The sequence below is a fragment of the Symphodus melops genome (assembly GCF_947650265.1).
Source record: "Symphodus melops genome assembly, chromosome: 1".
Lineage (NCBI taxonomy): Eukaryota > Metazoa > Chordata > Actinopteri > Labriformes > Labridae > Symphodus > Symphodus melops.
The window spans coordinates 441,157-456,106 of record NC_136691.1 but is presented as its reverse complement, the minus strand read 5'-3'; the positions used below and the strand labels follow the sequence as shown (position 1 = coordinate 456,106).

Here is a 14,950-nt window from a genome sequence, read left to right as displayed (position 1 = left end):
GCGGGGGGTACTTAAAGGTTATTTTAAGACCTGCAGTCGAAGCATGTTGACCCCTTCTAAAGTTACAACTCTGATCCAGGACCAGATTTCTTCTGATTCCCAGGTCAGTGGGATCTGGTCTCAGACATGCCCTGGTTTAGTTCCTGAGGTTTTGGATGTAACCCAAGACTTTGAAATTCTGTTCCTGTGTGAAACAACATTATTCATAGTGAACCAATCACACAGCAATTCAAAGAGTCATTATAAAGAGACATGTTAAACACAGGTTCTGTAGTTCTACGTCATGTTTTGATTTCTTCAATGGTTTGAAGGCGGTTTCTATATTTCTGGTATGAAACTGTTATTGTGTGTTATTCCTGGGATGTCTTGATCCTGGGCTGCGACGCCTGCTCTGTTCACAGTCACTGACCTGTGGACACGACTTGGGACCTGCTACCACCTGCAGCACCAGGTGCTAGTGGTTCTGACTTTGTCCGCCAGTCTCCTTGCCTTCAGCAGCCCCTGACAGTGGCGTCGACTGAGGCCCGCTCATGTTGCGGGTGTGTAGCCCTGATGTTGATATACAGTACATGTTGGTTGGAACCATAATTGGCGCCGGTCCTTAGAATGACTGAAGCAGGACTACAGTAAAGTACCGTTGGCTCAGGGTGGTTGGGTCTTCCTTATAGCTCCCTCCTCATGACCTGATGTGGGTCATTCTGAGTTTATTATGTGGCTTAAATTTACTTGCATGCAGCATTTTTCCTCCCTGATGGTATCCACCTTGATCACAACACTTCGGCTGACAGTATTTGTTGCTCCGTCTGGACCTCACCTGCACACTGACTGCATGCCCTCACCTGGTTACTTCCAGTCACCTCCCCATGAAAACACCAATGGCCCCCCCTTCAGGCTCGGCGCAGAGTTGCCAAGTCTGATGGTTATAAGACACTTTGGGTTTTTCATCAGTCACAGGTTCTTGGGCTTGTTTTCTGAAGTGCTGATTTGGGCTTCTGTTGCTCGCTGTATGAACTCTGACTGGTTCTCTCGCAGCGAAACATGATAGTTTGTCCTTTTCCATGGTCAGTCTATAATCCCGTTTCCTTGGTTACCACATGCACCCGATCCGGCAGACCACTACACGATGTACAACTACACCTGACAGAGTGACAATGTCCAGGAATAAGTGGGGAAAATATATAATACAGAGCGGGAGAAAGAGATGAACCCGGCTCAGTTTGGAACCAGAAAGCTAATGTTTGCTAGCAAGATTTAAAGTCAATAACTTTGTGTACATGGCAGCCATGTTGGGTTTTGGCTTGTGCTACAGAAGTTCCTCAAGTTTCCAAGTCAGACGTCCGACTTCAGGGTCGCGTTCCTGATGACGTATCAGAACGGCTACTTGGAATTTCTGACTCGGAGATGAAATGAAGCACCATTGGATGTCGAGTAACATCCCTGTTTTAAAAATGAATAGCTAATATTGGCCCTGCTCGTAAACTCATCGACTTCTTCACAACACGTCCCCAATTACTTCAAACCTGCAACGATTCAACCCGATGAAACCAAAGAGGTGTTCCATGGTGGAGGATCAAGGTTTGAGTCACCAGAGCTAGCCTGCTCCTGGGCAGGTCGATATTTTTTCCACAACATGACCGTGTTTGGAACAGGATGGACCCCCCCCCCCCCCACCAGTTATGGCGGAGTCTGTCCTTCTTTGGTGGCTAATCCTCAACTACTCGACCTATTTGAAGAAACGCATTTGAAATTCTATTCCAGGCGACATCTCACTCTGAGATATGTTCTGTACTTTATTGGATCCTTCTCACTCATCCTCTTTTGGCTGTCCAGATGGAAAAGTGAAGAGTGATGTAAAGGTCAGTTGGTCAGTACGTAGGTCATAGAAGCTTTGCACAAATCACTAAATCTTGACATTGATAGCCCTGATGGTGTAAGTCTCCTAAACGAGCTGACACAGTCATTTTAACTCTGATATTATCTCGCTTAGCGACAGGCCTAAAACTACCATCATCTCATCGGCCTGTTCATATCAGTGAAACCATGAATAAGCAAGGAAGTAAAACACCTGTTAATTTTCTCCATTGTGGATTTGATTAAAAGCTGTGATGTCATAAACATTGCGGGTCAAATGACCACAAGCTAGCTAAGTGTGAAACAATGGTTCCTGTTTGTCTGATACCGACCTCGTTTTAAGAACAACAACATTCATTCATAATATCAGGCAAAAAAACTACACTACCCATGACCATCACGTGTCACAGCGACTTCTTTGATTGGTGGATCTCACTGTTACCATGGAGATGTTTCCTGCACTTTGGTGCCAATTGCAAACTGCAGGCTAGCTAGTTAGTTAGCTAACAGCTAATGTGCTAATAACCTTATGCTGCAGTGGATGTGACTTATATCAGAATCAGAAATACTTCATTAATTCCAGCGGGAAATTTGGTAGTTTGATATCTTCAACAACACAAACTACAAGATTTGCATGAACAGTATCAACACGATAACAACGATGAAAGTTGCGTTTAAGAGGAAGAGGGATCGTTGGCAATGCATTATGGACAAACATGAACAAAAACTACAAACTGTATTAACGATATAAATAGGTTCAGACAAACAGGCTGCAAAGAGATCTGAAATGTTCCGGAGCTTTCTTCAGTCTCTGTTGAAGGATATCAGTGAAACATCATCAACAACTAAACACACTATAATGTCAAATCATGATGGACACATGAAGTGTCCTCCCCCCTCTCCATCAGCTCCAGGAAGAGACACATGAAGTGTCCTCCCCCCTCTCCATCAGCTCCAGGATCAAAACATCTGATTGGTCAGTGGGCGGAGCTTTAACCTGCTCCGGAGCATGTCAGGTGTTCAGCATCAGTTACCATGGTGACGTACCCAGGTAAAAAGCCATCGACCCTCGTCGGACTGAAAACCCAGAGTGAACCCTGAAGTGACCCCGCTAAGCTCAAATCCTGCTTCATAGTCCAGACCTGACCCCGCTAAGCTCAAATCCTGCTCCAGAGTCCAGACCTGACCCCGCTAAGCTCAAATCCTGCTTCATAGTCCAGACCTGACCCCGCTAAGCTCAAATCCTGCTTCAGAGTCCAGACCTGACCCCGCTAAGCTCAAATCCTGCTTCGTAGTCCAGACCTCTGATGTGAAGGAGCTTCTTGTAAACATTAAATAAATAAACAAACTGAGATTCAGAATCAGCTTTATTGAACAACGATGTGTACAGTTAACATCTGTGTTTACGTTAGCAAGTCAATGTGTTGTTGTTGATGTTGTTGTTGACGTTGTTGTTGATGTTGTTGTAGAGGTTGTTGTTGTTGATGTTGTTGTAGAGGTTGTTGTTGATGATGTTGTTGTAGAGGTTGTTGTTGTTGATGTTGTTGTAGAGGTTGTTGTTGTTGATGTTGTTGTAGAGGTTGTTGTTGTTGATGTTGTTGTAGAGGTTGTTGTAGATGTTGTTGTTGATGTTGTTGTAGATGTTGTTGTAGATGTTGTTGTAGATGTTGTTGTTGATGTTGTTGATGTTGTTGTTGACGTTGTTGTAGAGGTTGTTGTTGATGTTGTTGTTGATGTTGTTGTTGATGTTGTTGTTGACGTTGTTGTAGAGGTTGTTGTTGATGTTGTTGTTGACGTTGTTGTAGATGTTGATGTTGTTGTTGATGTTGTTGTTGATGTTGTTGTTGATGTTGTTGTTGATGTTGTTGTAGAGGTTGTTGTTGTTGTAGAGGTTGTTGTTGATGTTGTTGTTGATGTTGTTGTTGATGTTGTTGTAGAGGTTGTTGTTGTAGAGGTTGTTGTTGTTGTAGAGGTTGTTGTTGATGTTGTTGTTGATGTTGTTGTTGATGTTGTTGATGTTGTTGTTGTAGAGGTTGTTGTTGTTGATGTTGTTGTTGTTGATGATGTTGTTGTAGATGTTGTTGTAGTAGATGTTGTTGTTGACGTTGTTGTTGATGATGTTGTTGTAGATGTTGATGTTGTTGTTGATGTTGTTGACGTTGTTGTAGATGTTGATGTTGTTGTAGATGTTGTTGTAGATGTTGTTGTTGTAGATGTTGTTGTTGATGTTGTTGTTGTAGATGTTGTTGTTGATGTTGTTGTTGTAGATGTTGTTGTTGTTGTTGATGTTGTTGATGTTGTTGTTGATGTTGTTGTTGATGTTGTTGTTGATGTTGTTGAGGTTGTTGTTGTTGATGTTGTTGTTGACATTGTTGTTGTTGTTGATGTTGTTGTTGTTGTTGTAGATGTTGTTGTTGATGTTGTTGATGTTGTTGTAGATGTTGTTGTTGTTGTTGATGTTGTTGACGTTGTTGTTGATGTTGTTGTTGATGTTGTTGTTGATGTTGTTGTAGATGTTGTTGTTGATGTTGTTGTTGACATTGTTGTTGTTGTTGATGTTGTTGTTGTTGTTGTAGATGTTGTTGTAGATGTTGTTGTTGATGTTGTTGTTGTTGTAGATGTTGTTGTTGATGTTGTTGTTGAGGTTGTTGTTGTTGATGTTGTTGTTGACATTGTTGTTGTTGTTGTTGTTGATGTTGTTGTTGTTGTAGATGTTGTTGTAGATGTTGTTGTTGATGTTGTTGTTGATGTTGTTGTTGTTGATGTTGTTGTTTATATGGAACCATGCAGTAAACATGTTGACTTCCACAGTGATAAATGACTTGAGCTTGTTCAAAGTTCTTCTTCTCTGCAGGTCACACGGACACATTCACACCCTGCAGTGTCTTTGCAGTAAGATCATCACTCACATGCTGCCAACAAAGCAGCGGCAGCAGTTTGGGGTTAACTGCTGATGACGTTACGAGACGGCGCCCACTGAGCCACAGCTGCGATAAAGAAAACATGGAAAATAATCAAAAACAAAGTTTGAATGTGACAAAAGAGAAACAGATCAATGTTATTAATACTGAGTGTTTTATATTGTTTGTTCATAGGTGGAGACGCTGAGAGGGCTGAAGGATTAAATACACAATAACAAGAAGGCTCATGTGGCTTTAGACAGGTGAGGTCAGGGGAGGGAGCCGGAGAGGTCATGGCACAGGAAGCGGATGAGTTGGGCAGGAAGTGGCAGCGTGTGGAGCAGTCTGAGTCTGTGGACTCCGAGCAGCCACCTGATCTTCAGCCTGCAGTACTGCATCAGGGGACGAGGGGGAGCTGAAGAGCGAGGACAGGTAATCAATAAATCCATCAGTTAGGATCAATCTGCAGACATTTCACAAAAAGTGCACGAAATCGTTTCTTATGAGGCTAAAGGGATAAATGGCAGGACAACCTGGAAAAACTACTGGACAACCTGGAAAAACTACTGGACAACCTGGAAAAACTACTGGACAACCTGGAAAAACTACTGGACAACCTGGAAAATATGGTAGAACCTGGAAAAAATATTTCGGACAACCAAGAAAAACGAAGGGATAAATCTTGAACAACTATGGGACAACCTGGAAGAACGTTTATTTAACCTTGGACAGCTGCAGATAACCATGGAACAACTATGGGATGACCTTGAAAAGCCTTGAACAACTTTTCAACAGCAAGATACGGTTATGGATCAACATCGAGTCACCTGTGAAATCCTGGAAAAACAACTGTTCAGTAACCACCATCTTAGTTTATGCAGCCTATGATGACTCAGGTTTAGGTCTTGACCTCAGCCCTGCCCTCCCAAAAAGACTGTCGCCACGGAAACCGGTCTGTTTCCTACCAGCCTTGAGTTTGATCTGCGCCAAGTCACTACAGTTCTCCAGGACCTCCAGCAGGCGGGCGCAGAGTCGGACATGGCCGACGTAGTCGAGCAGCATGGAGATGATGGGGCCGGTGACCCGGCTGAAGGACGGGTTGGAGACCACCTCACAGAACTGGAAGAAGATGGAGAACAGCTTCTATCCAACACGTTCACAGGCACTGATTCATCAGCACGTTTCTGACTCACCTGAATGCAGCGCAGTGGTAGCAAATCTGTGCCCGACTGAAATTCTTCAAGAGGACGGCGAAAGCGCGGGATGGCCGGATGTGTGTTTTGGCCGTACATGCAGAAGAAGCAGGACTGGGCGTCGCAGCCGTAGTCCAACAGCACTTTGAGCATGGGCAGAGACTGCATGTTTAACAGGATGGCCGAGGGGAACGACGACGGCTGGGTGGAGATCTGAGCGTTGACATCAGCCTTGAACCTCAGCAGCAGCATCGCCAAGTCCAACCAGCCGAGCCGAACGGCGATGAGCAGAGGGTTAAAGATGTCCAGGTTCGGGTCGGCCCCGGCCTCCAGGAGCATCTCCGAGGCCTCCAGGTTCCCGTTGAAAACAGAGAAGTAGAGCGCTGTGCTGCGGCGGTCCTCGTACATCATGGAGCGTTGTGCTGACAGCTTGGCGTTGACGTCGAAGCCGGACTGGATCAACACTTTCATGATGTCGTCACAGTTCTTCTCTGCTGCGATGTGCAGAGGACTGATCCCAGTGTGCTGGATCCGGACCCTGCTGGTCACCGGGATCAGCATCAACACGATTCTGGAGATCAAAGGGAGCAGACACAGATCACTGAGAGTCCAACCGAAGTGTGACCAGCTTTCACGACGCGTTTATTTGTGTACATGAGGGGCAGCACTGACTCTTTGTGATTGTTCTGAACAGCCACGTGAAGAGGCAGCAAGCCCGACTTCAAGGATTGGTTGGCATCAGCTTTGAGAGCGAGCAGCGTCTCCACAGCAGAAACATGGCCGTTCTTACAGGCTTCAAACAGCGGCGAGGCTCCGTCCCCGGCCGGTTCGTTAATGTCTGCTCCTGAAAGACAAACGACACCTCAACAACAGCGTAACATCAGCAACGAGGCTCGAGTGATCCTGCAGACAGCTAACCCTTCTTATAGAGCAGCTGCATGATGTCCACCGCTCCGTGCTGGGCTGCGGTGAAGAACGGCGTGACGCCATAGATGTTCTTGGTCTGTAAACACGCTCCGGCGTTCACTAACATGGTGCAGAGCTCCAGCTGTCCGTGTCTGCAGGTCTCCTGAAGAGCGCTGACGCCCTGAACAGAGCAACGGTTCACCTGGGCTCCAGAACTCAGCAACAGATCCACCACGTCTCTGTTAGGAGTCTCACAGGCTGCAACAACAACAAACTCCATCAACAACAACAAACAACAACAAACTCCATCAACAACAACAAACAACAACAAACTCCATCAACAACAACAACAAACTCCATCAACAACAACAAACTCCATCAACAACAACAAACAACAACAAACTCCATCAACAACAACAACAAACTCCATCAACAACAACAAACTCCATCAACAACAACAAACAACAACAAACTCCATCAACAACAACAACAAACTCCATCAACAACAACAAACTCCATCAACAACAACAAACTCCATCAACAACAACAAACTCCATCAACAACAACAAACAACAACAAACTCCATCAACAACAACAACAAACTCCATCAACAACAACAAACTCCATCAACAACAACAAACTCCATCAACAACAACAAACAACAACAACAAACAACAACAAACTCCATCAACAACAACAAACTCCATCAACAACAACAAACAACAACAACAAACAACAACAAACTCCATCAACAACAACAAACTCCATCAACAACAACAAACAACAACAAACTCCATCAACAACAAACTCCATCAACAACAACAAACAACAACAAACTCCATCAACAACAACAAACACAACAAACTCCATCAACAACAAACTCCATCAACAACAAACTCCATCAACAACAAACTCCAGCAACAACAACAAACAACAACAAACTCCATCAACAACAACAAACAACAACAAACTCCGTCAACAACAACAAACAACAACAAACTCCATCAACAACAACAAACAACAACAAACTCCATCAACAACAACAAACAACAACAAACTTCATCAACAACAACAAACAACAACAAACTTCATCAACAACAACAAACAACAACAAACTCCATCAACAACAACAAGACGCTGAACTGTATCCAACAAAAACAAAGAAAACAAAGGAACCTCGACCCTGAAATGACAATAATTCCCAGAATGAATTAAAAGGACATCAGTGACATCAGCTGCCCACAGATGGTTTGACGTCAGCTCACCTACGAACAGCGGCGTCTCTTGTTGTGCGTTGGCGATGTTCGGGTCGGCGTCGTGTTTCAGGAGAAAGTCGACACAGGAAACGTTCCCTTGTCCGGCCGCCAGCAGCAGAGCGGTCTGATTCTTCACGCTGCGTCTGTTCACTGAGCCGGGAAAGGCTGAGGACGGACCATGAACACGTGTTAGCTTAGCTTAGCCTAGCTTAGCTTAGCTTAGCTTAGCTTAGCTTAGCGGGTCCATTCAGTTAATGTGTCATGTATATTCACGTCGTTGTTTGAGTTTCACCTGCTTTCTTGTCAGGAATAAATCGCCTGTCATTTTAAACCTTGGACTACGTGGAAATGTGTCTTTTTAAAGCACGAAAGGTGAAAATGATTTTCAGCTAAATGCTGCTGCTGCTTATTATGGGCTGAGGAGTGATCTACCTGTGATCAGGATACTGAGGGAGTCCTGCTGTCCGTAATAAGCTGCTTCATGCAGAGCGATCCAGCCTTCATCGTTCGGCTTCATCAGACTGTTGGACCCCCGTCTGACCTGATCCATCAGACCCTCAGTGTCGCCGTTCACGATCATAGACGTCACAGGGCTGAGCTCCCTGAGGCAGAACACACACAGCACATTAAACTACAGGCCACACCTCCTCCGTCATTATTCTCAGCCTCATGAACATCAAACAACACTGTGGGTAGTTAACGATGATCTGAACGCCTTCATGACCTAATCCTCTCACGTCCGGCAGAAACACCGGATGTGTTTGGGTTGAATGATTCAGCAGGACCATCAATCTGTAAATGACAGTCTGACAGTCTGTAGAGACGCGGGCTGGGAACCCTGGGGGTTGCTGGTTCGAGTACAGGTGTGGACCAAGTCTGGAAATTGTTCTGGAAGCTGGAGAGTTGCCAGTTCACTTCCTGAACATTGCAGAGATGCCTTTGAGCAAGACCCACCGCCGAGACGGTGGCACCATGTGGTCATGGACTCATGCCATTGGAACCTGCAGGCTGAACAGCTTCTGCAGGTTAAAAAGAAATCCGGTTCGAGCCTCTTCTGCAGAGGAGCTGAACCGTTCAACATCCCAGTTAGAAGTCCTGAGGGAACCAGGAAGTAGTGACAGGTCAGGACTGTAATGGATTCTCTTAGTTCCAACCCGGCACACGGCGCAGGAGTTTGGTTGATTGGTTAAGCTCTTGGACGAAGGCAGAGGACTGATCAGTCCAGTTAAACTCTGACCCCCCTGAAGGGGGGGGGGGCTGGAATAAGTGCCCTCAAGACTCCTGCCTGGACTAAAACTCTCCTTAAAACCAGCATGCAGCTCAGGGACTCTAATTGTGTCTTTGACATCTGCAGAAATGACTGTGGCGTTTCCTGTCTAACACTGGGAGCATTCTAGTCCAGCTGTTGGCAAATAGACTCCTGCCCCAAGTCCCAGAGTGGATTCTGTCCAAGCAGGGGTACCATAGACCTGATCTTCATTTCTCAACACCTGCAAGAGAAATGCCAGGAAAGATATCAGTCACTATACAAGGCCTGCAGAGACCCCACTAAAGCCCTCCAGCTGATTCAAACATTGACCAATGGACCAGGACTTTAGCTGGTTCAAACATTGACCCATGGACCAGGACTTTAGCTGGTTCAAACATTGACCCATGGACCAGGACTTTAGCTGGTTCAAACATTGACCCATGGACCAGAACTTTAGCTGGTTCAAACATTGACCCATGGACCAGGACTTTAGCTGGTTCAAACATTGACCCATGGACCAGGACTTTAGCTGGTTCAAACATTGACCCATGGACCAGGACTTTAGCTGGTTCAAACATTGACCCATGGACCAGAACTTTAGCTGGTTCAAACATTGACCCATGGACCAGGACTTTAGCTGGTTCAAACATTGACCCATGGACCAGGACTTTAGCTGGTTCAAACATTGACCCATGGACCATGACTTCAGCTGGTTCAAACATTGACCCATGGACCAGGACTTTAGCTGGTTCAAACATTGACCCATGGACCAGAACTTTAGCTGGTTCAAACATTGACCCATGGACCAGGACTTTAGCTGGTTCAAACATTGACCCATGGACCAGGACTTTAGCTGGTTCAAACATTGACCCATGGACCAGAACTTTAGCTGGTTCAAACATTGACCCATGGACCAGGACTTTAGCTGGTTCAAACATTGACCCATGGACCAGGACTTTAGCTGGATCAGGGCTCAGAGCACAAGCACCACAGAGCTGCAGCCTGCCAACCATGACCCGCCTGAGGTTCCTTCAGAGAGGAGCAGCATCCTGCCTGCACACACAGGTAGCTCAATCTGAGTCACAGGTCTTCAATTAGCCACCAACAGGAACGCTAGCGCTCCCTGTTCACAGGTCAAAGTCAAGGTCATCTTTACTGTCAGCTTTTCAACATGTGCTGGACATACAGACAAAGGATCAAAATAAAAGTACAGAACTTCCCAGATAATGAGCCTTTAGAAAACACTGACTGCTGTGGACTTCTTAACCTCTTTGCATCTTCCTGATCTCAAAAGCAATTACACGTGCATCCCCAGCAGGGCCAAGGACTAATGAAAACCTGGACCCTCAGTTCCATAAATCCTGGTCTACGTATCTGAATCTATTTCTGCGTTTTCTTGATTCACACTTTGCCAGAGGAGTTCATGAAATGTGCTTCACTGGTACACTTTGACCTTACTCGCCTGGTGAAGCCTCTATAGAGGAACTGAGACCGGCCTGTGGGCGGGTTTGCACAGTTGGGGATGTGTGGCCGGTTTGGGGGCGGGGCTTGTTGTGTGTGCGTGTGGTACAGGTGTCTGGGGGCAACAAGAGGTCTCCGGACAGGACTGACGTGAGTCTGAGTGGTTGAAGCAGAGGGGGGCGGGGCTACTGCAGATGATGATGTCATCGAGGTGTGGGCCCGGTGTCTGTCAGAAAGACTTCTCTCTACAACGATGTGTAACAGCTCCTCGTCGGACAGAACACTGTACATACTGAAGTCTTCCAGGTTCACCTGTGCGGCGGCCATCTTGGATCTACCAGAAGGAAAAAGACACATATTTCAAATGTACAGTGGTGTTTTTGAGGTTGATATGAAACCTCGGCTGACACATTCAGCTGCAGCTTCTCCCTTCACATCTACAGTTACAGGGTCAATCTGTGCCCTGAGTGGAAACGGGTTTAAATTTAACTCATCCTGTTGGTCAATCTGTTATAGAGGTCAGCAGAGGGCTGATCGTCTCAACCAAATGTGTGTCTGAATCTAAAACAGGGTCACAATCACATTTATTCACATTTTGAACCAGAACAATCAAATTAATTTGAACACATTTTCCTTCAAACCACCTGAACAAGATTCTGCTATAAATAGATGAAAACTGATCCTGGTGAACTCTCCCTGTGCTCTGGAAGGCCTCACGCAGAGGCAGCAAATATAAAGCACAGATGATCATGGATAGGATAACAACAACAGCACGCGACACACAGACAACATCAACACACTCCTTTTTTAAATCCTCTCACTTTAAAGGTCACATGTGAAATAGACTCAACTATCTTTGTTCTAACATATCTGTCTCCAAACCCCCCATGATGAGAAAAGTCCATCCTCTCCATCTTTGCCTGCTCAAACAGGCCGTTTGGAGATGTTCCCTTCATGACATCACAAAGGGCAGTAGCCCCTCCCCCAGGTGGGTGACACTCCCACAGCTACGTGTTTGTTCTGCCCTCTGAGTCTGCCTTCTCACCGTAAACAATAGGACATGGAGCCAGAAAGCAGCGAGTACACCCGAGCCCTTCCAGAGAGGGGGCGTGGTCAGACACAGCTCATTTACATATTTAAAGCGACAGACACAGAAACAGCCTGTTCTGAGCAGGGCTGAAATAGAGGGGTTTATAGACATGATCAAATACAGGATCAGAGTGGATTTACAACAACACACTTCACACACATGATGAAGAGGAGCGAGGACACTGATTTCACCTGAAGAGGACGAGGTCATGTGACCTTTAAACTGAGAACTTGTTTCCAGAGGCCCTCATGTTATTCTGTGGGTGTGTTGACACATTTGTACACAAGAATGTGACATGTTTAGGTCCTTCATGGTCAGTAGTTATCCTAGATATGTTCAGTGCACAGATATGTTGTGAAAGAGATCTCATGTGAGCTCATTGGGTTAATTACCTGGTTTAATAAAGGTTCAAATAAAACTAAAATAAGTCAGTGCCCTACTTAGTCCCTGCAGTAAAGTAGGTCGGTCTGTGTAAATGTTAAAGACAGCTGAGCTGCAGACTGTGAAGGGACTGATGCTTCTTATTGTTCTCATAAAAACTTGAACGTTTCAGTGTTGGACAGATTTAGTTTTTAAATGTTTCTAATGATGTTTTTATGTTTCAGAGAAAATTCAACATGAAATAATTCTGCAGGCTGATGTGCTCACTGATCGATCGAGTTTAAAGCTGATAGTTCAAATGTGCAGGCTGTTCACTTTATTTAACTGACTAAGAAGATGACAGGTATGATCTACCTGTGAGACGGTCCAATCAGGATCCAGGTTTGGGTTGTGGTTGGGGTCTGAGTGTCCTGTCCTGTCCTGGAGGGTCAGAAATAGTCCAGTGTGTTGAGGAGCGTCCGAGCGTCTCTCTGAGTCTGAAGCTGAGCTGCTGAAGGTCATTCAGACAAACTGACCCTCCTCCAGTTTAACTCCATCACGACCACCTGAGCAACAACACCTGTAGCATCAGAGCCTGCAGCAGCCAAACATTCAGGACCCACATGACTGTCTGAAGGAAACAGCACACTGCTGATTATTGATCACGTTTCTTTAATTCAACATAAATACACAATCAATCAGTCAAAGACTTCCTCTGACAGAAACCATGGAACTTATTCAAATTACTTATTTATTAATTTATTCAAAATATAAAACCTGAAATCTTCTGTGAAAGAACCAAAAACATTTTTTTTTTAAAGTGAGACGCGAGCTGCAGTTCTGCGTGTGTCCTGATGGGGGCGCTGCAGGACCGAGCAGCACAGTCCGTGAATGGTTCATCCTCAGAGAGCAGGAACATCATACAGCTGGATATTATGGGATGTCAGTGTGTTTGTTTGAAGTGGTTCCATGGACGTTTCCATGGTAACGCCCCAGCTGCAGCACTGCAGGGCATAAGTTTCCGGATAGCACGCAGCCCAGTCCTGGTCCTGGTCCTGGACCTGGTTCTACTCCTGCCGAGCCGAGGTTTATTCTCATGTCCTCAACAGCAGCAGGTCCGTCACATTTAGAGACCCCCCCCCCCCCACACACACACACACACGGGGGAACTCTGAGCGTGTGTGGTTCGGCTCGGCTCGGTTCCGCCCCCCGTGTGGGAGCAGACAGACCTCACAGCTGGTCGTGGATCTGAATGTTCTCTCATGTTTCCAGCTCTCCTGGTCTCGGAGGTCTACAGATGATCCCCCTCACGCAGTTTGGCGTGACGTGCGGTGCGCAGCGGGACTAGTTCGGTCTTCATTCTGGAGTCTGGAGGAGCGGACTCAGACCTGAGGATGTTTTAGGATTGGATTCAGGGTCCAGTTAATGACGCTGACATGTGGTTCGAGTGAAGGGGTTCTGGTCCGGTCGGGATCCTGCTGACGGTGAGGGAGACAGGCTGGAGGACTGAGACACTGATCCGATAGAGAAATGGACCTTTCATGTAAACTACGGCAGCCGGGACGGTTTAATGTTCGCCGAACAGAAGCCTGAATGGTGCTGGTTCGTGGGGTGTTTGACTTTGGACCGGTCTGGACTTCACATCATAGAAGACTTGTTTTAATCATCGTTTCTAAAGGGAGTCTGCTGTGACGGATCGAGCCGGGATCTCCTTGGAAACGGTTAGTGACCCCCCCCCCCGCCCCCCCCCCGCCCCCTCAGGGATGGTCGGTGCTGAGCCCCCCCTGCTCTCACACTAACACCAGCGGCTGACGGGTCCGGGTCCGGGTCCAGATGTTCTCCGGGAGGATGACCGGGGAGTCAGTCCAGCCTGCTGCTCGCGCAGCTGGAAGAGCTGCACGAGCTCGCCTTCATCGAGAGGCCGATCCGCAGGAGCCTCAAGGTACGTCATCATTTCATAACGGGAGTGAGGAGGAGGAGGAGGAGGAGGAGGAGGAGGTGATGAAGAGGAGAGCTTCACTGCAGGAAGCGGAGGGGAGACCCGCAGAGTGACGCACTGAGAGAGAGAGAGAGAGAGAGAGAGAGGGAGAGAGAGAGAGAGAGAGAGAGGGAGGAGAGAGAGAGAGAGAGAGGGAGGAGAGAGAGAGAGAGAGAGAGAGAGAGAGAGGGAGAGAGAGAGAGAGAGAGACAGAGAGAGAGAGAGAGAGAGACAGAGAGACAGAGAGAGAGAGAGAGAGAGAGAGAGACACACACACACAGAGAGAGAGAAAGACAGAGAGAGAGGGAGAGAGAGAGAGAGAGGGAGAGAGAGGGAGAGAGACAGAGAGAGACAGAGAGAGAGGGAGGAGAGAGATAGAGGGAGAGAGAGAGAGGGAGGAGAGAGACAGAGAGAGAGACAGAGAGAGAGACAGAGAGAGAGACAGAGAGAGAGAGAGAGAGACAGAGAGAGAGAGAGACAGAGAGAGACAGAGAGAGAGGAGAGAGAGAGAGAGACAGAGAGAGTGAGAGAGCGAGAGACAGAGAGAGAGACAGAGAGACAGAGAGAGAGACAGAGAGAGAGAGAGAGACAGAGAGAGACAGAGAGAGAGGAGAGAGAGAGAGAGACAGAGAGAGAGACAGAGAGAGAGAGAGAGAGACAGAGAGAGAGAGAGAGAGAGACAGAGAGAGAGAGAGAGAGAGAGAGA

At 46.6% G+C, this 14,950-nt stretch overlaps 1 protein-coding gene across 1 annotated transcript; it reads right to left on the bottom strand.

Annotated features, from left to right (window-relative positions):
* Window positions 1-4,699: 4,699 nt before the first annotated feature.
* On the bottom strand, window positions 4,700-12,804 carry LOC306827213 (ankyrin repeat and SOCS box protein 2-like). The gene is made up of 10 exons (XM_079348883.1): window positions 12,642-12,804; window positions 10,814-11,150; window positions 8,539-8,704; window positions 8,116-8,271; window positions 6,863-7,108; window positions 6,617-6,788; window positions 5,945-6,515; window positions 5,717-5,870; window positions 4,981-5,166; window positions 4,700-4,838 (listed from the first exon to the last, which is right to left on the bottom strand). The coding sequence occupies exons 2-9, from the start codon at window positions 11,141-11,143 to the stop codon at window positions 5,021-5,023; spliced, it is 1,941 nt and encodes a 646-aa protein (XP_079205009.1). The 5' UTR covers window positions 11,144-11,150; window positions 12,642-12,804; the 3' UTR covers window positions 4,700-4,838; window positions 4,981-5,020.
* Between the last annotated feature and the right edge of the window lie 2,146 nt (window positions 12,805-14,950).